This window comes from Dendropsophus ebraccatus, chromosome 14 (assembly GCF_027789765.1).
Source record: "Dendropsophus ebraccatus isolate aDenEbr1 chromosome 14, aDenEbr1.pat, whole genome shotgun sequence".
Taxonomy (NCBI): domain Eukaryota; kingdom Metazoa; phylum Chordata; class Amphibia; order Anura; family Hylidae; genus Dendropsophus; species Dendropsophus ebraccatus.
This window is the reverse complement of record NC_091467.1, coordinates 972895-997874: the sequence shown is the minus strand read 5'-3', so window position 1 is coordinate 997874 and position 24980 is coordinate 972895. Positions and strand designations below refer to the sequence as shown.

Sequence of the window (24980 nt, the reverse complement as noted above, 5' to 3'; positions counted from 1 at the left end):
TGTCCTATATACACCCAGGCATGCTTCCCCTGCTGTCCTATATGTACCCAGGCATGTCTCCCCTGCTGTCCTATATGTACCCAGGCATGCTTCCCCTGCTGTCCTATATGTACCCAGGCATGCTTCCCCTGCTGTCCTATATGTACCCAGGCATGCTTCCCCTGCTCTCCTATATGTACCCAGGCATGCTTCCCCTGCTGTCCTATATGTACCCAGGCATGCTTCCCCTGCTGTCCTATATACACCCAGGCATGCTTCCCCTGCTGTCCTATATACACCCAGGCATGCTTCCCCTGCTGTCCTATATGTACCCAGGCATGCTTCCCCTGCAGTCCTATATGTACCCAGGCACGCTTCCCCTGCTGTCCTATATACACCCAGACATGCTTCCCCTGCTGTCCTATATGTACCCAGGCATGCTTCCCCTGCTCTCCTATATGTACCCAGGCATGCTTCCCCTGCTGTCCTATATGTACCCAGGCACGCTTCCCCTGCTGTCCTATATGTACCCAGGCACGCTTCCCCTGCTGTCCTATATGTACCCAGCCATGCTTCCCCTGCTGTCCTATATACACCCAGGCATGCTTCCCCCGCTGTCCTATATACACCCAGGCATGCTTCCCCTGCTGTCCTATATGTACCCAGGCATGCTTCCCCTGCTGTCCTATATGTATCCAGGCATGCTTCCCCTGCTGTCCTATATACACCCAGGCATGCTTCCCCTGCTGTCCTATATACACCCAGGCATGCTTCCCCTGCTGTCCTATATGTATCCAGGCATGCTTCCCCTGCTGTCCTATATACACCCAGGCATGCTTCCCCTGCTGTCCTATATACACCCAGGCATGCTTCCCCCGCTGTCCTATATACACCCAGGCATGCTTCCCCTGCTGTCCTATATGTACCCAGGCATGCTTCTCTGCTGTCCTATATGTACCCAGGCATGCTTCCCCTGCTGTCCTATATGTACCCAGGCATGCTTCCCCTGCTGTCCTATATACACCCAGGCATGCTTCCCCTGCTGTCCTATATACACCCAGGCATGCTTCCCCTGCTGTCCTATATACACCCAGGCATGCTTCCCCTGCTGTCCTATATGTACCCAGGCATGCTTCCCCTGCTGTCCTATATGTACCCAGGCATGCTTCCCCCGCTGTCCTATATACACCCAGGCATGCTTCCCCTGCTGTCCTATATACACCCAGGCATGCTTCCCCGGCTGTCCTATATGTACCCAGGCATGCTTCCCCTGCTGTCCTATATGTACCCAGGCATGCCTCCCCTGCTGTCCTATATGTACCCAGGCATGCTTCCCCTGCTGTCCTATATGTACCCAGGCATGCCTCCCCTGCTGTCCTATATACACCCAGGTATGCTTCCCCTGCTGTCCTATATGTACCCAGGCATGCTTCCCCTGCTGTCCTATATATACCCAGGCATGTCTCCCCTGCTGTCCTATATGTACCCAGGCATGCTTCCCCTGCTGTCCTATATACACCCAGGCATGCTTCCCCTGCTGTCCTATATACACCCAGGCATGCTTCCCCTGCTTTCCCATATACACCCAGGCATGCTTCCCCTGCTGTCCTATATGTACCCAGGCATGCCTCCCCCGCTGTCCTATATGTACCCAGGCATGCTTCCCCTGCTGTCCTATATGTACCCAGGCATGCTTCCCCTGCTGTCCTATATACACCCAGGCATGCTTCCCCTGCTGTCCTATATGTACCCAGGCATGCTTCCCCTGCTGTCCTATATGTACCCAGGCATGCTTCCCCCGCTGTCCTATATACACCCAGGCATGCTTCCCCTGCTGTCCTATATACACCCAGGCATGCTTCCCCTGCTGTCCTATATGTACCCAGGCATGCCTCCCCCGCTGTCCTATATGTACCCAGGCATGCTTCCCCCGCTGTCCTATATGTACCCAGGCATGCTTCCCCCGCTGTCCTATATGTACCCAGGCATGCTTCCCCCGCTGTCCTATATACACCCAGGCATGCTTCCCCCGCTGTCCTATATACACCCAGGCATGCTTCCCCTGCTGTCCTATATGTACCCAGGCATGCTTCTCTGCTGTCCTATATGTACCCAGGCATGCTTCCCCTGCTGTCCTATATGTACCCAGGCATGCCTCCCCCGCTGTCCTATATACACCCAGGCATGCTTCCCCTGCTGTCCTATATGTACCCAGGCATGCTTCCCCTGCTGTCCTATATACACCCAGGCATGCTTCCCCTGCTGTCCTATATGTACCCAGGCATGCTTCCCCTGCTGTCCTATATACACCCAGGCATGCTTCCCCTGCTGTCCTATATGTACCCAGGCATCCTTCCCCTGCTGTCCTATATGTACCCAGGCATGCTTCCCCTGCTGTCCTATATACACCCAGGCATGCTTCCCCTGCTGTCCTATATGTACCCAGGCATGCTTCCCCTGCTGTCCTATATACACCCAGGCGTGCTTCCCCTGCTGTCCTATATGTACCCAGGCAGCCCACTGTCCTATATGTACCCAGGCATGCTTCCCCTGCTGTCCTATATGTACCCAGGCATGCTTCCCCTGCTGTCCTATATGTATCCAGGCATGCTTCCCCTACTGTCCTATATACACCCAGGCATGCTTCCCCTGCTGTCCTATATACACCCAGGCATGCTTCCCCTGCTGTCCTATATACACCCAGGCATGCTTCCCCTGCTGTCCTATATACACCCAGGCATGCTTCCCCTGCTGTCCTATATACACCCAGGCATGCTTCCCCTGCTGTCCTATATGTACCCAGGCATGCTTCCCCTGCTGTCCTATATGTACCCATGCTTCCCCTGCTGTCCTATATACACCCAGGCATGCTTCCCCTGCTGTCCTATATGTACCCAGGCATGCTTCCCCTGCTGTCCTATATGTACCCAGGCATGCTTCCCCTGCTGTCCTATATGTACCCAGGCATGCTTCCCCCGCTGTCCTATATACACCCAGGCATGCCTCCCCTGCTGTCCTATATACACCCAGGCATGCTTCCCCTGCTGTCCTATATACACCCAGGCATGCTTCCCCTGCTGTCCTATATGTACCCAGAGGTGTTGGCATCATTTCCTGAGGTGTCATTGGGCACTTGGTCGCCTCCTAGTGGTCGGATCTTGATTTCCAAGTCTCGACCATTTTTCGCCCATAGACTATATAGGGGCTGTTCGGATCAAATTTCTAATTTTCGACAATTTTACTACTCGCTCCTCTCTATTACACCAGGACTGTACACGGCAGTGGCGAATTTGTATGGGACTCGTCCTGAGCAGCGTCCAGCATTGCATAACCCTCCTGGCACATGACGGCATACCGCCGGAGTTCTAATGTGTCCTGCAGGAACCTATAGCATTTTTTCCTTCTGATTTTCGGACATAACGTTTACACGTCCCTTGAAGGTTCCGCGTTCCCGCCATAATCTTTCATTATGAGGCCAAGAGCTTAGAGTTTAAATCTTGAGCTACTGTACTGACATGCGGTGTAAGTGCAGGAGCGAGAACGTTTACAGAGCTCCCGCCATTGTAGTAACAGATTATGGCGGGAAGGCGGAGCTCGGCTGCGGAGCACATTGTCCATACGTGTGAATGCAGAGCAGCTATGATGTGGCCGGGTGGACTGGGGCATCTCGGTATATAGATGGTGGTCGGGAGCGGAAAGCTCTGGTGCAGGAAGCCACAGGGACAGGAGCCGAACCATCGAAAGAGATAGCCGTGCCGGACAATCCTGGCAGACCAGTGAGGTTCACGGCATAGACCTTATGCTCCAGGGAAGATCCCCGCACCCTTCCTTCTCTGTATGTCCCTGGGTGGTGGTCCTCCTGCAGCCCCCCCCCACCCTTCTGTATGTCCCTGGGTGGTCCTCCTGCAGCCCCCCACCCTTCTCTGTATGTCCCTGGGTGGTCCTCCTGCAGCCCCCTACCCTTCTGTATGTCCCTGGGTGGTGGTCCTCCTGCAGCCCCCCCCACCCTTCTGTATGTCCCTGGGTGGTCCTCCTGCAGCCCCCCACCCTTCTGTATGTCCCTGGGTGGTCCTCCTGCAGCCCCCCACCCTTCTGTATGTCCCTGGGTGGTCCTCCTGCAGCCCCCCACCCTTCTGTATGTCCCTGGGTGGTCCTCCTGCAGCCCCCACCCTTCTGTATGTCCCTGGGTGGTCCTCCTGCAGCCCCCCACCCTTCTGTATGTCCCTGGGTGGTCCTCCTGCAGTCCCCCACCCTTCTGTATGTCCCTGGGTGGTCCTCCTGCAGCCCCCCACCCTTCTGTATGTCCCTGGGTGGTGGTCCTCCTGCAGCCCCCCACCCTTCTGTATGTCCCTGGGTGGTCCTCCTGCAGCCCCCCACCCTTCTGTGTGTCCCTGGGTGGTCCTCCTGCAGACCCCCACCCTTCTGTATGTCCCTGGGTGGTCCTCCTGCAGCCCCGCACCCTTCTGTATGTCCCTGGATGGTCCTCCTGCAGCCCCCCACCCTTCTGTGTGTCCCTGGGTGGTCCTCCTGCAGACCCCCACCCTTCTGTATGTCCCTGGGTGGTGGTCCTCCTGCAGCCCCCTACCCTTCTGTATGTCCCTGGGTGGTCCTCCTGCAGCCCCCCACCCTTCTGTGTGTCCCTGGGTGGTCCTCCTGCAGCCCCCCACCCCTCTGTATGTCCCTGGGTGGTCCTCCTGCAGCCCCCACCCTTCTGTGTGTCCCTGGGTGGTCCTCCTGCAGCCCCCCCCCCACCCTTCTGTATGTCCCTGGGTGGTCCCCCTGCAGCCCCCCACCCTTCTGTATGTCCCTGGGTGGTCCTCCTGCAGCCCCCCACCCTTCTGTGTGTCCCTGGGTGGTCCTCCTGCAGCCCCCCCCACCCTTCTGTATGTCCCTGGGTGGTGGTCCTCCTGCAGCCCCCCACCCTTCTGTATGTCCCTGGGTGGTCCTCCTGCAGCCCCCCACCCTTCTGTATGTCCCTGGGTGGTCCTCCTGCAGCCCCCCCCCCACCCTTCTGTATGTCCCTGGGTGGTCCTCCTGCAGCCCCCCACCCTTCTGTATGTCCCTGGGTGGTGGTCCTCCTGCAGCCCCCCACCCTTCTGTATGTCCCTGGGTGGTGGTCCTCCTGCAGCCCCCCACCCTTCTGTATGTCCCTGGGTGGTCCTCCTGCAGCCCCCCCCCCCACCCTTCTGTATGTCCCTGGGTGGTCCTCCTGCAGCCCCCACCCTTCTGTATGTCCCTGGGTGGTCCTCCTGCAGCCCCGCACCCTTCTGTATGTCCCTGGGTGGTCCTCCTGCAGCCCCCCACCCTTCTGTATGTCCCTGGGTGGTCCTCCTGCAGCCCCCCCCACCCTTCTGTATGTCCCTGGGTGGTCCTCCTGCAGCCCCCCACCCTTCTCTGTATGTCCCTGGGTGGTCCTCCTGCAGCCCCCCCCACCCTTCTGTATGTCCCTGGGTGGTCCTCCTGCTGCAGCCCCCCCCCCACCCTTCCTTCTCTGTATGTCCCTGGGTGGTCCTCCTGCAGCCCCCCACCCTTCTGTATGTCCCTGGGTGGTCCTGCTGCAGCCCCCCACCCTTCTGTATGTCCCTGGGTGGTCCTCCTCCTGCAGCCCCGCACCCTTCTGTATGTCCCTGGGTGGTCCTCCTGCAACCCCCCACCCTTCTGTATGTCCCTGGGTGGTGGTCCTCCTGCAGCCCCCACCCTTCTGTATGTCCCTGGGTGGTCCTCCTGCAGCCCCGCACCCTTCTGTATGTCCCTGGGTGGTCCTCCTGCAGCCCCCCACCCTTCTGTATGTGCCTGGGTGGTCCTCCTGCAGCCCCCACCCTTCTGTATGTCCCTGGGTGGTCCTCCTGCAGCCCCCCACCCTTCTGTATGTCCCTGGGTGGTGGTCCTCCTGCAGCCCCCCACCCTTCTGTATGTCCCTGGGTGGTCCTCCTGCAGCCCCCACCCTTCTGTATGTCCCTGGGTGGTCCTCCTGCAGCCCCCCACCCTTCTGTATGTCCCTGGGTGGTCCTCCTGCAGCCCCCCACCCTTCTGTATGTCCCTGGGTGGTGGTCCTCCTGTCCCTGGGTGGTCCTCCTGCAGCCCCCACCCTTCTGTATGTCCCTGGGTGGTCCTCCTGCAGCCCCCCACCCTTCTGTATGTCCCTGGGTGGTCCTCCTGCAGACCACCACCCTTCTGTGTGTCCCTGGGTGGTGGTCCTCCTGCAGCCCCGCACCCCCGTGACTGGATCAGCACCATGTACAGTTCCCGACCACCTGTTCTCACGTACCGTCCACCTCTGCGTTCAGCCCTTTGATGGAAGCTGCAGAAAAAATGAAGAGAGAGCAGTCATGAGATGGATGCCCTTTGTACACGGCCGCAGATGTTACGGACGTGATGCAGATGTTACGGACGTGATGCAGTCACGGCCGCCGTCCGCTTACCCCCAGGAACAGCTTCAAATTCTGTCAACTCCTGAGAAAATGTGACCAGATCCGGCTCCTGTAATAAGATCTGCTCCACAAGGGCATGGAGGAAGGTGAAGCTCCGCTCCCTGCTCACCAGCTGCGACATCTAGGACAGAAGAGACAGGTCACATGACACCACCGCCAGAGAGTTACAGGAGACCCCCGCTACCACCTCCCCGGGACCTCCGCCCCGCACTATGTCTATTACCAGGAGCATATAACGTGCCGCCATATAACAACTACTCATCAATATAGAAGAGAGAACAGGAACAGAATAATATACCGATCTATCCTCCACACGTCTACCTGTACACCCACCATAGGGGGCAGTATTATAGTAGTATATTCCTGTATATAGGAGCAGTATTATAGTAGTATATCCCTGTATATAGGAGCAGTATTATAGTAGTATATTCCTGTATATAGGAGCAGTATTATAGTAGTTATATCCCTGTATATAGGGGGCAGTATTATAGTAGTTATATTCCTGTATATAGGAGCAGTATTATAGTAGTTATATCCCTGTATATAGGAGCAGTATTATAGTAGTATATTCCTGTATATAGGGGGCAGTATTATAGTAGTTATATTCCTGTATATAGGGAGCAGTATTATAGTAGTTATATCCCTGTATATAGGAGCAGTATTATAGTAGTATATTCCTGTGTATAGGAGCAGTATTATAGTAGTATATCCCTGTATATAGGAGCAGTATTATAGTAGTATATCCCTGTATATAGGAGGCAGTATTATAGTAGTATATCCCTGTATATAGGGAGCAGTATTATAGTAGTATATTCCTGTATATAGGAGAAGTATTATAGTAGTATATCCCTGTATATAGGAGGCAGTATTATAGTAGTATATTCCTGTATATAGGAGCAGTATTATAGTAGTTATATTCCTGTATATAGGAGCAGTATTATAGTAGTATAGTCCTGTATATAGGAGCAGTATTATAGTAGTATATCCCTGTATATAGTAGCAGTATTATAGTAGTATATTCCTGTATATAGGAGCAGTATTATAGTAGTATATTCCTGTATATAGGAGCAGTTATTATAGTAGTATATTCCTGTATATAGGGGGCAGTATTATAGTAGTTATATTCCTGTATATAGGAGCAGTATTATAGTAGTATATTCCTGTATATAGGAGCAGTATTATAGTAGTATATCTCTGTATATAGGAGCAGTATTATAGTAGTATATTCCTGTATATAGGAGCAGTATTATAGTAGTATATCCCTGTATATAGGGGCAGTATTATAGTAAGTATATCCCTGTATATAGGAGGCAGTATTATAGTAGTATATCCCTGTATATAGGGGGCAGTATTATAGTAGTTATATCCCTGTATATAGGAGCAGTATTATAGTAGTTATATCCCGGTATATAGGAGCAGTATTATAGTAGTTATATCCCTGTATATAGGGGCAGTATTATAGTAGTTATATCCCTGTATATGCGGCATTAGTATCAGCCATAGATGGGATGTGCAGCGGTTCCATTCTCTCCAGTTCGTGCATAACTACTATAATACTGCTCCTATATACAGGAATATACTACTATAATACTGCTCCTATATACAGGAATATAACTACTATAATACTGCTCCTATATACAGGAATATAACTACTATAATACTGCTCCTATATACAGGGATATAACTACTATAATACTGCTCCTATATACAGGGATATACTACTATAATACTGCTCTTATATACAGGAATATACTACTATAATACTGCTCCTATATACAGGAATATAACTACTATAATACTGCTCCTATATACAGGGATATAACTACTATAATACTGCTCCTATATACAGGAATATACTACTATAATACTGCTCCTATATACAGGGATATACTACTATAATACTGCTCCCTATATACAGGAATATAAGTACTATAATACTGCTCCTATATACAGGAATATACTACTATAATACTGCTCCCTATATACAGGGATATAACTACTATAATACTGTTCCTATATACAGGGATATACTACTATAATACTGCTCCTATATACAGGGATATACTACTATAATACTGCTCCTATATACAGGAATATAACTACTATAATACTGCTCCTATATACAGGGATATAACTACTATAATACTGCTCCTATATACAGGAATATAACTACTATAATACTGCTCCTATATACAGGGATATACTACTATAATACTGCTCCTATATACAGGAATATACTACTATAATACTGCCCCCTATATACAGGGATATACTACTATAATACTGCTCCTATATACAGGAATATACTACTATAATACTGCTCTTATATGCAGGAATATACTACTATAATACTGCTCCTATATACACGAATATACTACTATAATACTGCTCCTATATACAGGAATATAACTACTATAATACTGCTCCTATATACAGGAATATAACTACTATAATACTGCCCCCTATATACAGGAATATACTACTATAATACTGCTCCCTATATACAGGGATATAACTACTATAATACTGCTCCTATATACAGGAATATACTACTATAATACTGCTCCTATATACAGGGATATAACTACTATAATACTACTCCTATATACAAGAATATAACTACTATAATACTGCTCCTATATACAGGAATATACTACTATAATACAGCCCCTATATACAGGAATATAACTACTATAATACTGCTCCTATATACAGGAATATACTACTATAATACTGCTCTTATATACAGGAATAAACTACTATAATACTGCTCCTATATACAGGAATATAACTACTATAATACTGGTCCTATATACAGGAATATACTACTATAATACTGCTCCCTATATACAGGGATATAACTACTATAATACTGCTCCTATATACAGGAATATAACTACTACAATGCGGTTCAGGGAAGAAACAGAGTGCTGCACCTCACACCTATGGCTGATACTAGTGCCGCTTGGCTAAATAAAAAACACATCAGAATTTTGTGTATGAATTGATCAAGCCATACTGCCCCATGTACCTCGTGCCGGTATCTGATACACATGGGTCCCTACACTAAGTCCACACCGTGCCAGTCAGTGGCCACCAACCCCGCAGGCGTGCACAGCCAGGGAACGGGGGCCATGGGACGGCCCTGCGACCCCCATGCCACAGGACCAGACCCAAAAACACCACACCAGAACCCGGCCAGCACCGCCGGCGGAGAAGGTCGCCCCCAAGCAGCACAAGTCTGGATAAGGTATTGCGCTCACCATAGCTGCAGCAAACGGAATGGGAAAAAACAGGAGGGATTAAAACCATGTGCACTCAGGTGTCTCCTGCTAATTGCGGTCATGTGGGTCTCACCAGGAGGAGTGCAAAACACGGAGAAAAGAGAGAAACAAAATGCGGTTCAGGGAAGAAACAGAGTGCTGCACCTCACACCTATGGCTGATACTAGTGCCGCTTGGCTAAATAAAAAACACATCAGAATTTTGTGTATGAATTGATCAAGCCATACTGCCCCATGTACCTCGTGCCGGTATCTGATACACATGGGTCCCTACACTATAACTACTACAATACTGCTCCTATATACAGGAATATAACTACTATAATACTGCTCCTATATACAGGAATATAACTACTATAATACTGCTCATATATACAGGAATATACTACTATAATACTGTTCCTATATACAGGAATATACCTACTATAATACTGCTCCTATATACAGGGATATAACTACTACTATACTGCTCCTATATACAGGAATATAACTACTATAATACTGCTCCTATATACAGGAATATACTACTATAATACTGCTCCCTATATACAGGGATATAACTACTACTATACTGCTCCTATATACAGGAATATAACTACTATAATACTGCTCCTATATACAGGGATATACTACTATAATACTGCTCTTATATACAGGGATATAACTACTATAATACTGCCCCTATATACAGGAATATAACTACTATAATACTGCTCCTATATACAGGAATATACTACTATAATACTGCTCCTATATACAGGGATATAACTACTATAATACTGCTCCTATATACAGGAATATACTACTATAATACTGCTCCTATATACAGGGATATAACTACTATAATACTGCTCCTATATACAAGAATATAACTACTATAATACTGCTCCTATATACAGGAATATACTATTATAATACAGCTCCTATATACAGGAATATACTACTATAATACTGCTCCTATATACAGGAATATAACTACTATAATACTGCCCCTATATACAGGGATATACTACTATAATACTGCTCCTATATACAGGAATATAACTACTATAATACTGCTCCTATATACAGTGATATACTACTATAATACTGCTCCTATATACAGGGATATACTACTATAATACTGCTCCTATATACAGGAATATACTACTATAATACTGCTCCTATATACAGGGATATAACTACTATAATACTGCTCCTATATACAGGGATATACTACTATAATACTGCTCCTATATACAGAAATATAACTACTATAATACTGCTCCTATATACAGGGATATAACTACTATAATACTGCTCCTATATACAGGGATATACTACTATAATACTGCTCCTATATACAGAAATATAACTACTATAATACTGGCACTATATACAGGAATATACTACTATAATACTGCTCCCTATATACAGGGATATAACTACTACTATACTGCTCCTATATACAGGAATATAACTACTATAATACTGCTCCCTATATACAGGAATATACTACTATAATACTGCTCCCTATATACAGGAATATACTACTATAATACTGTCTCTTATGGTCAGGAATATACATATTTGTGCGGTACGTTATATATCTGTTCAGTCTTCGGTGTACTCAGTTCGGTATCTGTGAAGGTTGGGAGCCGTGATGTTGGGTCGGTCTTCCCGTTGGGCGTTTTCCTCTCAGCCCGTGCTCTTCCTCCTCCCTGATGTTATATATTGTTCTTTAATCCGGGGTGTTTATTGATTTTCTGGTGACGCCATTGGGAAGCGCTGCGGTATAATAGGATTTGGTCGGTGTTCCTCTCAGTGATGAATGAGGCGATAGAGCTGGTAGCTGGGAGGTTGTGGATGAGCTCAGATACCATCGGCTCGTGGCCATAAATCACCTCGGATACAAGTGATACAGCCATGTCTATGGGATTGAGTCTCGGGGCGTCCCTCGGCCGTGGGCGTGAAACGTGGCTTTATTCATATGTAGTAGCAACTCCAAGATGAATGAACTCACAGAGCGGTGGATATTAATCCATAGATATGTGGCGGAGTATTGTGCCCTGTCTAGTGGAGGCTTCTAAGAAGCTTAGTGATCACATATAGGAAACATGGACAGAGAGAAGGTGGTGGTGGTCCATCCCTTAGGTCCTGTCAGGCGTCACTATGTGCTCGGTCACAGGACACAGATTATTGGTTAAGATTAGAGATAGGTGAACCGAACTTCAGGAACCAAAATTCATTATGAACTTTTTTTTTTACTCTTGTTTACAATCAGTTCGTAAAGATGGTGGCGGCACATTTTAATACACACGCAAAAAAAGAGCCTATGCTCCCGCCAGCTTGGTTTGTGCATCTATATCACAGCATGTTTTCGATCCAGTGTTGGTGTTGAAAACGAAAAACTGCAACATTGGAATGAAAACATCCTGTGTTAAGTAATTATACACAAAACAAGCTGGCGGGGGAGAAAGCAACAGATGCGATCTCTGTGTATACCAATTGCTGTGTACCCTGCCAGCTTGTTTTTTTTGTATATTTACTTACCTCAGGATGTTTTTATTCCAATGTTGCTGTTTTTCATTTTCAACCACCAACAAAAAAGATGGTGGGATAACTAAATATACCCAAAAGAAACTGGCGGGGGAGAAAGCACTAACTATATGCTGGAATGGCATTCATGCAAAACTAACTATGTGCAACTGCTTAATCCCCTAAAAATAATATAAATTAGACTTTTTTAGGGGATTCTGAAAAATTTGTGTTCGTCCAAACTAAACTTGAATGGCGCTTCAAAATTTGGTGAACCTGCCAAACCAATCTTTTGAGAAGTTTGCTCATCTCTAGAAGATTCCTGAATACAAACCCTGTACAGATATATGTCTAACGTGGGACAAAGGTCAATAGGGCCGTCCTGCAGCCGTGTCCTTGACCCTTCTCAACACACAGGAAAAGGCAGAAACTTCCTGCTCAACCAGATATGGGTGGCTCCGGATCCAGAAATGGTGGTCACTGGGGACTGGGGCACCAAACTCCTAGTCATGGGGTACTGGGGCACCAAACTCCTAGTCATGGGGTACTGGGGCACCAAACTCCTAGTCATGGGGTACTGGGGCACCAAACTCCTAGTCATGGGGTACTGGGGCACCAAACTACTAGTCATGGGGTACTGGGGCACCAAACTACTAGTCATGGGGTACTGGGGCACCAAACTCCTAGTCATAGGGTACTGGGGCACCAAACTACTAGTCATGAGGGACTGAGGCACCAAACTACTAGTCATGAGGGACTGGGGCACCAAACTCCTAGTCATGAGGGACTGGGGCACCAAACTTCTAGTCATGGGGTACTGGGGCACCAAACTACTAGTCATGAGGGACTGAGGCACCAAACTACTAGTCATGAGGGAATCCCATCTTGCCCAAACCAGTAAACAGCTGGAAACACCCACTTAGGAAATTTGTGCTCAGCGATCAGTAGCCGCAAAGGTGGCCTTCATCTACAGTCATTGGCTGTGTGTCGAGACGGGACCAGGTAATCAGTGAGCATTCAAAACAGCACCAGAATATAAGAAGGTCCTACCAAGGGCTCAGGCTCCGACACCGTTATGGACTCTATTACACGAGCCAATGGGGGCCGCGATAAGAACTGTAAATGAGCGCTGATTTGCTAGATTGGCACTCGTTTACTGGGCCTATTACACGGCCCGATTATCGTTAAACAAGGGCTGCAGGGACATCGCTACTGATGTCCTTGCAGCCCTTGTTTAAACTGTATACATTACCTATCCAGGCTGCAGGGCTCCTCTTGCGGTCTTCTTCCTGGGTCCGTCCGCTCAGGCTGACAGGCCGCTCAGCCAATCACTGGCCGCGGCGGTTCTGACCTGTGATTGGCTGAGCAGCCTGTCAGCTGAGACAGACCGCTCTGAAGCTGGAGCGCGCGGGACCCGGGAAGAAGCACAGAACAAGAGGAGCCCTGCAGCCTGGATATGTAATGTAAATAGTCAGTGGCCGGCCACGCACCGCTATTACACGTAGTCCTGACAGGCTGCTCTGAAGCTGGAGTGAGTGGGACCCGGGGAGAAGAAGACCGCAAGAGGAGCCCTGCAGCCTGGATATGTAATGTAAATTGTCTGTCGCCGGCCACGCACCGCTATTACGCGTAGTGATACACAGTCGGCGCCCAACAATTTTAGGTTCAAACCTATATAAACGATCAGTCGATGATTGTTGTCATTGGCTGATCGCTGTATTTATTTCACGGAGCGATAATTGCCCGTTTCGGACGATTATTATGGTTCGGAGTAATCGTACCTTAAGCTGGACCTGAGACTACAGCATTTGTTTGGCACAGGATGAGGTAACAAATAACCGGGGAGATCTTCTAGCTGATGTGTCCAGTGAGAACGTGTTCTCTGTAGATGGAGGGTGGACCATGGACCTCACAACCATGACCCTAAGGAATCAATGTGAAGATTTTCAAGAACACCATGGGGGGAGGTTTATCAAACATGGTGTAAAGTGACACTGGCTCAGTCACCCCCGGCAACCAATCAGATTCCACTTCTCATTCCTCACAGACTTTTTGGAAAATGAGCGGTGGAATCTGATTGGTTGCCACTTTACACCATGTTTGATAAATGTCCCCCTATGACTATCGAAGAAAACCAACAAGTAGAAGACCAAATCCAACTAAACCTTCTACACGAGCGGCCCCATTGAAGCTGTATCTTACTAGGGACAAATTTCGAGAAGACCCCAATGTTTGGAGAAGACGATTATATCTGGACAGGTTGATGTGCGATGAGGCCAACCATGAGCCGAGTGGAGAGAATAATACATAGAGTAATAATAACCATACCGCTCTCTCTCTCTCTGGGTGAAGTGTATAGAACATACAGCTCTATTGGTCACCATCATACTCACTTTTCGCAGGGTGGAGAGCTGGAAGCCCTTGGCTTTCCCTTTGCCCGTGGTTTCGTTGAGGATGTTGCCCATGACCAAGATGTATGCCAGCACTGCCGGGAAGGCCTGGCTGAGGAGCAGCTGCCTACAAGCTCTGATCTTCTGTATTATCAGCTGCAAGCAGAAGACACCATTACCATAGATCAATGAAGGGTCTCTCATTTCTCATACAATGTAGATCAGCCGCAGCGAAGGTGATAAGATCAGTGACGCTTTACATACAACATGGCAAGAAACAGAGAAGGAAGTCAACCGGGATATGAGGATACAGCAAGAAAATTCAGGGTTCAAACAAGAATTGTGCAAACATGGCTGACCAAGAGGTCCTAGATGTCTCGCCAGACTTAACATTTACTCAAGCAAGAAGCAGTGCAACATACTACTGGTCATGAGGGATCGCGGAACCAAACTACTGGTCATGAGGGATCGCGGAACCAAACTACTGGTCATGAGGGACCGAGGAACCAAACTACTAGTCATGAGGGATTGAGGAACCAAACTACTGGTCATGAGGGACCGAGGAACCAAACTACTAGTCATGAGGGATTGAGGAACCAAACTACTGGTCATGAGGGACCGAGGAACCAAACTACTGGTCATGAGGGACCAAGGAACCAAACTACTGGTCATGAGGGACCGAGGAACCAAACTACTGGTCATGAGGGACCGAGGAACCAAACTACTGGTCATGAGGGACCGAGGAACCAAACTACTGGTCATGAGGGACCGAGGAACCAAACTACTGGTCATGAGGGACCGAGGAACCAAACTACTGGTCATGAGGGACCGAGGAACCAAACTACTGGTCATGAGGGACCGAGGAACCAAACTACTGGTCATGAGGGACTCAGGAACCAAACTACTGGTCATGAGGGACCGAGGAACCAAACTACTGGTCATGAGGGACCGAGGAACCAAACTACTGGTCATGAGGGACCGAGGAACCAAACTACTGGTCATGAGGGACTCAGGAACCAAACTACTGGTCATGAGGGACCGAGGAACCAAACTACTGGTCATGAGGGACCGAGGAACCAAACTACTGGTCATGAGGGACCGAGGAACCAAACTACTGGTCATGAGGGACCGAGGAACCAAACTACTGGTCATGAGGGACCGAGGAACCAAACTACTGGTCATGAGGGACCGAGGAACCAAACTACTGGTCATGAGGGACCAGGGCCGGCCTTTGGGGTGTGCGACCTGTGCGCTTGCACAGGGCGCTTCACTCCCGGCCAGCTAGGGGGCGCCTCGTCAGACAGAGAGCTGCACTGCACATCTAACTGAGATATAGAATTTAGATGTGCTGTGTGTCTGCAGGAGCGCCCCCCCAGCTGGCTGCCTCCCCTTATACCATAGTGGTTTGGTCTGGGCGCTCCTGCAGACACACGGCACATCTAACTGCTGTTACTAAGTGAGGCGTGCAGTGCAGCTGTCTGCCGGAGCGCCCCTGCCTGGCTGGGTGGTGGATACTGTGGGTGGCATCTCCTGATAATAGGGTCTGGTCTCAGCCAGACTGTTATCAGAGAGGAGAGGGAGAGGGGGGCGGTCCGGGAGAGGACCCTGGGGCTTCCACCAGATTGAACCCGGAAGCAGGTTCAGTCCATTAGGAGAGAGTGGGGCTTATACAGGTGCATATAAGAATGGAGAACATGCAGCATTCCAGTATATGCTGCACATTCTCCATCTCCTGCATTACTCCTGAGCTTCCTCCTTCCCTCACTGTCGGGTCAGAGAGGAGGGGAGGGACTAACAGTACGGCAGCCTGATGGGGCCAAACAGCAGCTCTGCACCCTGAAGCCTCATGCTGCCTGCTCTGTGCCTTCCCTGTCTTCTCCTCTCTGTGGCCCCCTCATCTCCTCTCTGTGGCCCCCTCATCTCCTCTCTGTGGCCCCCTCATCTCCTCTCTGTGGCCCCCTCATCTCCTCTCTGTGGCCCCCTCATCTCCTCTCTGTGGCCCCCTCATCTCCTCTCTGTGGCCCCCTCATCTCCTCTCTGTGGCCCCCTCATCTCCTCTCTGTGGCCCCCTCATCTCCTCTCTGTGGCCCCCTCATCTCCTCTCTGTGGCCCCCTCATCTCCTCTCTGTGGCCCCCTCCTCCCCATAGTGCCCCCTCATCTCCTCTCTGTGGCCCCCTCCTCTCCTCTCTGTGGCCCCCTCCTCTCCTCTCTGTGGCCCCCTCATCTCCTCTCTGTGGCCCCCTCCTCCCCATAGTGCCCCCCCCCCCCAGCTGCATTCCTGTTCCTGCTTCCTACCCCTCCACAGCAGCCCCATGTTGGATGGAGAAGGTCTGACAGGTGAAAGGATTGCATGACAGATCCAGCACAGAGGTCAGTGTATTGTATGACTGTGTGTAAATGTGTGTGATTCTGTATGCATGGTGTGTGTGTATGCATGGGGTGTGTAAGTGTGTGTGTGTGTGTGTGTATGCTGTTGTATGTGTGAGAAGTAGGAAGATATCTTTGGGGTTGGGGTAGAGTCACTTGTGGTTTATCTGCTGCAAATTTTGCACATGAAATATCTGTGTGGTAAATGTGCCCCATATACAGGAGGAGCAGATGGGATAAAAAATCCCATCTATACACCTATAGGCTATGTTCACACAACGTATATTTTCATAAAATCTTGGCCGTTATACAACAGCCGGGATTTATACGAAGATATATGTTACCTTGCTGCGTATGGAATCCTAGCCGGAGCGTATACACATAGGGGGAGATTTATCAAACATGGTGTAAAGTGAAAATGTCCCAGTCGCCCCTAGCAACCAATCAGATTCCACCTTTCATTCCTCACAAACTCTTTGGAAAATGAGAGGTGGAATCTGATTGGTTGCTAGGGGCAACTGAGACAGTTTCACTTTACACCATGTTTGATAAATCTACCCCATAGTACATATATACATACATAGGGTATACGCTCCGGCCGGGATCCTTGGCGCCGCCGCAAACAACTGACGTGTCAGTTTTCTGCGGCCGCTTTTCAGTGAATAGCGGCCACAGAAAACCATGTCAGTGCACACTATGGAGCGAGCGGCTACAGCTGCTCGCTCCATAGTGTGTTGTGGGGAGTTCTGATGCAGGCGCATGCGGATTTGCCCGCATCAGAACCCTGTGGCCCTAAAGATCATCGGGCTGGTACTGCAGTACCGGCTGGGATGATCTTTTCAGAGACCGGCCGTTCCGTGATCTGGCCTGGTCACGGAACAGCCGGTCTCTTACAAAGTGTGCACATAGCCAAACACAGCATGACAGTTTTCATCCGGGAAATAAAGTGGATTTATTGTGGATTAAGAATGTCATAATATGCAATAAATCCTCTGTGCTGCACATTTTCCTGTAGAAACACTGCAGATCCCCACTGCTAACAGCTAACGGCACAGAGAAAGGTAACAGACATAGCTTCTTCCTCGGTGCCCCGTGCCCAGTAGGGGGCTAGATGAATCTAACATGCTGAAAGTTCCCCTTTAAAGTTATTGTACCAATTACCTTGCTGAACTTTTTTTACACTACCTGGTTGGCGCCAGTGCAGAGATTCTGTTGGCTCGGTCCATTTTTCAAAACGCCTCTTTCTTGTCCATCGGCCTGCTCTATGCACTTGAAGCAGACCCGGCACCCCCAGTGTAACACTATCCCCTCCCCTCTTCATTGCGGCTCCATCAGGATGAAGTCTCACCGCATCACCGAGGGGAGGGGATATTGTTACACTGGGGCACCGGGTCCGCTTCTAGTGCATAGAGCGGCCTGCTCTATGCACTAGGAACTGGGCAGTGTTTAAAAAAAAAATGGATGCCGTCACTGGGATCTTTGCTAAAAATCTGACCAGGTTCCTTAAGGGGTTAGAACACATTTGGACACACATGGAGATTCGATTACTACCCACACCATGCATTAAAATGTAGTAGATGATGGGGGTTGTAATTGAATTGTCATGTGGGCCGAAAATGTGTGAACAGGCCAACTGCCCTGCTCTGGTGGTCCAGTATATAGACCACCAGTACATAACCTGTGACTAGTATACTGGTGGTCCCAGGACCTGACTACTAGACCTGGAGGTTGCTTTGTGCATAACGCACCTATAGTAAAGTTGACTTCCAGTTGTGTATTTTTCGAATGTAATTTACTTTTGAGTTTAGCGCCAGAATATGTTTTTGATCGCAGGGTCTCCCTGTCGTGCATAACTAAGCAAAAGAGACAGAGCTCCTCACTCCATCAACATTGCAACAAAAACACTGTACCCAGCACTTTGTAATTCTATGGCTCTGGGTCTCATGCTGGAGTTGGGTGATATGGAGGCAGTGGAAGGCTCTTCCCCTAATGCATACGTGTGCTGGGGTGAATGAACGGCTGCTCAGAAACATATTCTGGTGGAAAATTCGAAAATAAGGTTTATTAGTAAAATAAATATTGTGCACAGTGCAGCATATGGCATATAGCCTGTATGCGATGTATGATATATAACTGTGTGCGGCATATGACATGTACCCTATGTGTGGCAAATACACCCTGTCTGCTGGCCGAATATCAGTGCATTACTCTACGGAGATAACACTGTTGGGTCAAGTCAGTGTTGTAGTGCTCTGACCATTTGGGAACTCACTGCAGTATAAGTGTTCAATACATAATATTTGTCCAGCATATGGTCTGTTGTATATCATGGGATGTCCACAGCTGTGTGTTTTAAGCCTTACGGTACAGTCACATATACCATATCTGCTACAGCTTTTACACAGCCTTTAGGTGCTTTCTGCAATCTTTACTGCTTTAGAAATATTACAAGACTTAAACCCCCAGCATACCCTGATAGCTGAAATTTTACAAAACTACAACACCCATCATAGCCTGATAGCTGAAATATTACTGGACTACAACCCCCAGCATACCCTGATAGCTGTAATATTACAGGACTACAACCCCCAGCATAGCCTGATAGCTGAATATTACACAACTACAACCCCCAGCATAGCCTGATAGCTGATATATTACATGACTACAACCCCCAGCATACCCTGATAGCTGAAATAGAATAGGGCAATTTTAACCACAATAAAAAAAAAAAAATGTAAACTTTTATTTTATTATGTTAAAACTAAAGGTTGTTGTAGTTGTGTGTATGGAGGTAGTTGTTTGTATGGCTGGGGGCTGAGGGGGTAGTTGTTTGTATTGCTGGGAGGTAGTTGTGCGTCTGGAGGGTTGGGAGGCTGAAGCAGCTTTATGTTACCCGGGGGGGGGGGGGGGGGCGCCGAAAAAAGGTTTCGCACAGGGCGCCATTTGCCCTAAGGCCGGCCCTGTGAGGGACCGAGGAACCAAACTACTGGTCATGAGGGACTCAGGAACCAAACTACTGGTCATGAGGGACTCAGGAACCAAACTACTGGTCATGAGGGACTCAGGAACCAAACTACTGGTCATGAGGGACTCAGGAACCAAACTACTGGTCATGAGGGACTCAGGAACCAAACTACTGGTCATGAGGGACTCAGGAACCAAACTACTGGTCATGAGGGACTCAGGAACCAAACTACTGGTCATAAGGGATCGCGGAACCAAACTACTGGTCATAAGGGATCACGGAACCAAACTACTGATCATGAGGGACTCAGGAATCAAAATACTGGTCATGAGGGACCGAGGAACCAAACTACTGGTCATGAGGTACTCAGAAACCAAACTACTGGTCATGAGGGACTGAGGAACCAAACTACTGGTCATGAGGGACTGAGGAACCAAACTACTGGTCATGAGGGACCGAGAAACCAAACTACTGGTCATGAGGGATTGAGGAACCAAACTACTGGTCATGAGGGGACGAGGAACCAAACTACTGGTCATGAGGGACCGAGGAACCAAACTACTGGTCATGAGGGACTGAGGAACCAAACTACTGGTCATGAGGGACTCAGGAACCAAACTACTGGTCATGAGGGACTCAGGAACCAAACTACTGGTCATGAGGGACTCAGGAACCAAACTACTGGTCATGAGGGACTCAGGAACCAAACTACTGGTCATGAGGGACTGAGGAACCAAACTACTGGTCATGAGGGACTGAGGAACCAAACTACTGGTCATGAGGGATCGCGGAACCAAACTACTGGTCATAAGGGATCGCGGAACCAAACTACTGGTCATAAGGGATCACGGAACCAAACTACTGGTCATGAGGGACTCAGGAACCAAACTACTGGTCATGAGGGACTCAGGAATCAAAATACTGGTCATGAGGGACCGAGGAACCAAACTACTGGTCATGAGGTACTCAGAAACCAAACTACTGGTCATGAGGGACTGAGGAACCAAACTACTGGTCATGAGGGACTGAGGAACCAAACTACTGGTCATGAGGGATCGCTGAACCAAACTACTGGTCATGAGGGACCGAGGAACCAAATTACCAGTCATGAGGGACCGAGTAACCAAATTACCTGTCATGAGGGACTGAGGCAATGGAGGGTACACGCTTTTCCTTGTTACAGGTTTGGTCCCGGCTCCAGTCTTTGTAAATGTTCTGACTATTGGGGTTGATTTTACACGGGAGCCAAGACACATAAACAAGGAAAAGTTTGTACCCTCCGGTGCAGAGTGGAGTTCTGGATTCTGATGGTGAAGAGTGGAGCTGCATACTCAATTACTCTTGAAGTGTGAACAGAGCCTTGGAAGGTTGGCGGAGTGCCCCTTTAGGAGCTGTACAGGGAGCGGAGGCCCGGCATTCTCTCATCCGTCCATGTTGGTCCTGGTGGATCTCTCTCAGTGTTCAGGTTTCCCACCCCCACTTACCGGCTGTAGGTCTCTCATATATGTGGGCAGCTCTCTTATCAAGAGTAAAGTATCGAGTCGGGGGCACAGATCTGGGATTCGGCACATCTGTAAGAGACAGAAAGAGACTAAGGAATGAAGGCAAGGACGATAATAGAGACTGTATGGACCCCGTCACCTATAGAGGCAAAAGCACTGATCATTTCTGTATCCCCGAAAACTTGTCTAAGGACTAAGGGGGGGGGGGGATTTATGAACTTAAAAAGTTCCATTTTTTGGCGTACAACGGGCAGATGTGAATTAATTTATTTGCAAAAGCCTGTATTGCGAATAAAATTTTCACATCAGCCCATTTTATGCCGCTTGGGCCAGGGGGGCGGGGGGAACAGACTTTATGTAGAGGTAGTGCGCCTCTTCTGCGTACCCTCGGCACGGCGGGAAACCATCCACATCGCCGTATATCCCGGCCCACTTGTCACACAGTCGTATATCCCGGCCCACTTGTCACACAGTCGTATATCCCGGCCCACTTGTCACACAGTCGTATATCCTGGCCCACTTGTCACACAGTCGTATATCCCGGCCCACTTGTCACACAGTCGTATATCCCGGCCCACTTGTCACACAGTCGTATATCCCGGCCCACTTGTCACACAGTCGTACATCCCGGCCCACTTGTCACACAGTCGTACATCCCGGCCCACTTGTCACACAGTCGTATATCCCGGCCCACTTGTCACACAGTCGTATATCCCGGCCCACTTGTCACACAGTCGTATATCCCGGCCCACTTGTCACACAGTCGTATATCCCGGCCCACTTGTCACACAGTCGTACATCCCGGCCCACTTGTCACACAGTCGTACATCCCGGCCCACTTGTCACACAGTCGTATATCCCGGCCCACTTGTCACACAGTCGTATATCCCGGCCCACTTGTCACACAGTCGTATATCCCGGCCCACTTGTCACACAGTCGTATATCCCGGCCCACTTGTCACACAGTCGTACATCCCGGCCCACTTGTCACACAGTCGTATATCCCGGCCCACTTGTCACACAGTCGTATATCCCGGCCCACTTGTCACACAGTCGTATATCCCGGCCCACTTGTCACACAGTCGTATATCCCGGCCCACTTGTCACATAGTCGTACATCCCGGCCCACTTTTCACACAGTCGTACATCCCAGCCCACTTGTCACACAGTCGTATATCCCGGCCCACTTGTCACACAGTCGTACATCCCTTGTCATTACACTGACTTATCGGGCCACTTAATATGGTGGATTTGGTGGTTTCCCTACAGGCCGCCCCTGAGGGATTTCTGGCTACTCCTGGGATTTAAGACTCTTCAATGAGGCTCTACAGGCTCTTCTTTTGCATATACCTGTACATCCACATTGCCCTGTCCCCGTGTCACACATCCACATCACCGTGCCCCAGTGTCACGCATCCACATGGCCCCGCCCCCGTGTCACAAATCCACATGGCCCCGCCCCCCGTGTCACACATCCACATGGCCCCGCCCCCGGGTCACACATCCACAAGGCACCGCCCCCGGGTCACACATCCACAAGGCCCCGCCCCCGGGTCACACATCCACAAGGCCCCGCCCCTGGGTCACACATCCACAAGGCCCCGCCCCCGGGTCACACATCCACATGGCCCCGCCCCCGGGTCACTCATCCACATGGCCCCTCCCCCGGGTCACACATCCACATGGCCCCGCCCCCATGTCACACATCTTCATGGCCCCGCCCCCATGTCACACACCCACATCACCCCGCCCCGTGTCACATATCCACATGGCCCCGCCCCCGTGTCACACATCCAAATCGCCCTGCCCCTGGGTCACACATCCATATCGCCCCGCCCCCGGGTCACACATCTACACGGCCCTGCCCCCGTGTCACACATCCACATGGCCCCCGCCCAGGTGTCACGCATCCACATGGCCCCCGCCCGTTTCACACATCCATATCGCCCCGCCCGTGTCACACATTCAAATGGCCCCGTCTCCGTTTCACACATTCACATCGCCAGGTCTCCATGTCACACACCCTCATGGCCCTGCCCCCATGTCACACACCCTTATCGCCCTGCCCCCATGTCACACACCCTTATCGCCCTGCCCCCATGTCACACATCCATATCGCCCCGCCCGTGTCACACATTCAAATGGCCCCGTCTCCGTTTCACACATTCACATCGCCAGGTCTCCATGTCACACACCCTCATGGCCCTGCCCCCATGTCACACACCCTTATCGCCCTGCCCCCATGTCACACACCCTTATCGCCCTGCTTCCATGTCACACACCCTTATCGCCCTGCTTCCATGTCACACACCCTTATCGCCCTGCCCCCATGTCACACACCCTTATCGCCCTGCCCCCATGTCACACACCCTTATCGCCCTGCCCCCATGTCACACACCCTTATCGCCCTGCCCCCATGTCACACACCCTCATGGCCCTGCCCCCATGTCACACACCCTTATCGCCCTGCCCCCATGTCACACACCCTTATCGCCCTGCTTCCATGTCACACACCCTTATCGCCCTGCCCCCATGTCACACACCCTTATCGCCCTGCTTCCATGTCACACACCCTTATCGCCCCATGTCACACAGCCTTATCGCCCCATGTCACACACCCTTATCGCCCTGCCCCCATGTCACACACCCTTATCGCCCTGCCCCCATGTCACACACCCTTATCGCCCCATGTCACACACCCTTATCGCCCTGCCCCCATGTCACACACCCTTATCGCCCTGCCCCCATGTCACACACCCTTATCGCCCCATGTCACACAGCCTTATCGCCCTGCCCCCATGTCACACATCCTTATCGCCCTGCCCCCATGTCACACACCCTTATCGCCCCATGTCACACAGCCTTATCGCCCTGCCCCCATGTCACACAGCCTTATCGCCCTGCCCCCATGTCACACACCCTTATCGCCCTGCCCCCATGTCACACACCCTTATCGCCCTGCCCCCATGTCACACACCCTTATCGCCCCATGTCACACAGCCTTATCGCCCCATGTCACACAGCCTTATCGCCCCATGTCACACAGCCTTATCGCCCCATGTCACACAGCCTTATCGCCCCATGTCACACAGCCTTATCGCCCCATGTCACACAGCCTTATCGCCCCATGTCACACAGCCTTATCGCCCCATGTCACACAGCCTTATCGCCCCATGTCACACAGCCTTATCGCCCCATGTCACACAGCCATACCACCTTACACTGTCTCCTCCAGTACACACCCGTACCTGCAGCATGAACTGATCCACAATGTGCAGCTCGGCGGGGGAGCCCTTATAACACAGGTACATGGTTTTATCTTTCGGGGTCGGAACGTATCTGTAAGAAAACACAAGGATAAGACACAGGGCCCTATTACACCGGACGATTATCGGGCAAAAAATCGTTATATTTTTATAATTTAAGTGATAATTATTCTGAGTAATTGCAGGCAACGATGGAAAAATCCTTCATGTGTCGTTGATTGTTGAATTAGATCTAAACCTAAAATCACTGTTAATCTTTCGCTGATCGTTGGCTGTGGT

The 24980-nt window shown here is 49.9% G+C and overlaps 2 protein-coding genes across 2 annotated transcripts in view; both read right to left on the bottom strand.

Annotated features, from left to right (window-relative positions):
* The window catches only part of LOC138772571 (uncharacterized), a 74583-nt gene extending 49814 nt beyond the window's left edge, over positions 1-24769 (bottom strand). Inside the window, exons 1-5 of the mRNA XM_069953063.1 lie at positions 24684-24769; positions 21418-21504; positions 14604-14756; positions 6402-6531; positions 6248-6280 (exon numbers count right to left, since the gene is read on the bottom strand). Of these exons, the coding sequence (XP_069809164.1) occupies positions 6248-6280; positions 6402-6531; positions 14604-14756; positions 21418-21504; positions 24684-24746 (466 nt within the window). The 5' untranslated portion in view covers positions 24747-24769. The remainder of the gene's footprint in view (positions 1-6247; positions 6281-6401; positions 6532-14603; positions 14757-21417; positions 21505-24683) is intronic.
* The window catches only part of LOC138772835 (uncharacterized), a 128086-nt gene continuing 127856 nt past the window's right edge, over positions 24751-24980 (bottom strand). Inside the window, exon 8 of the mRNA XM_069953555.1 lies at positions 24751-24774. Within this exon, the coding sequence (XP_069809656.1) occupies positions 24751-24774 (24 nt within the window). The remainder of the gene's footprint in view (positions 24775-24980) is intronic.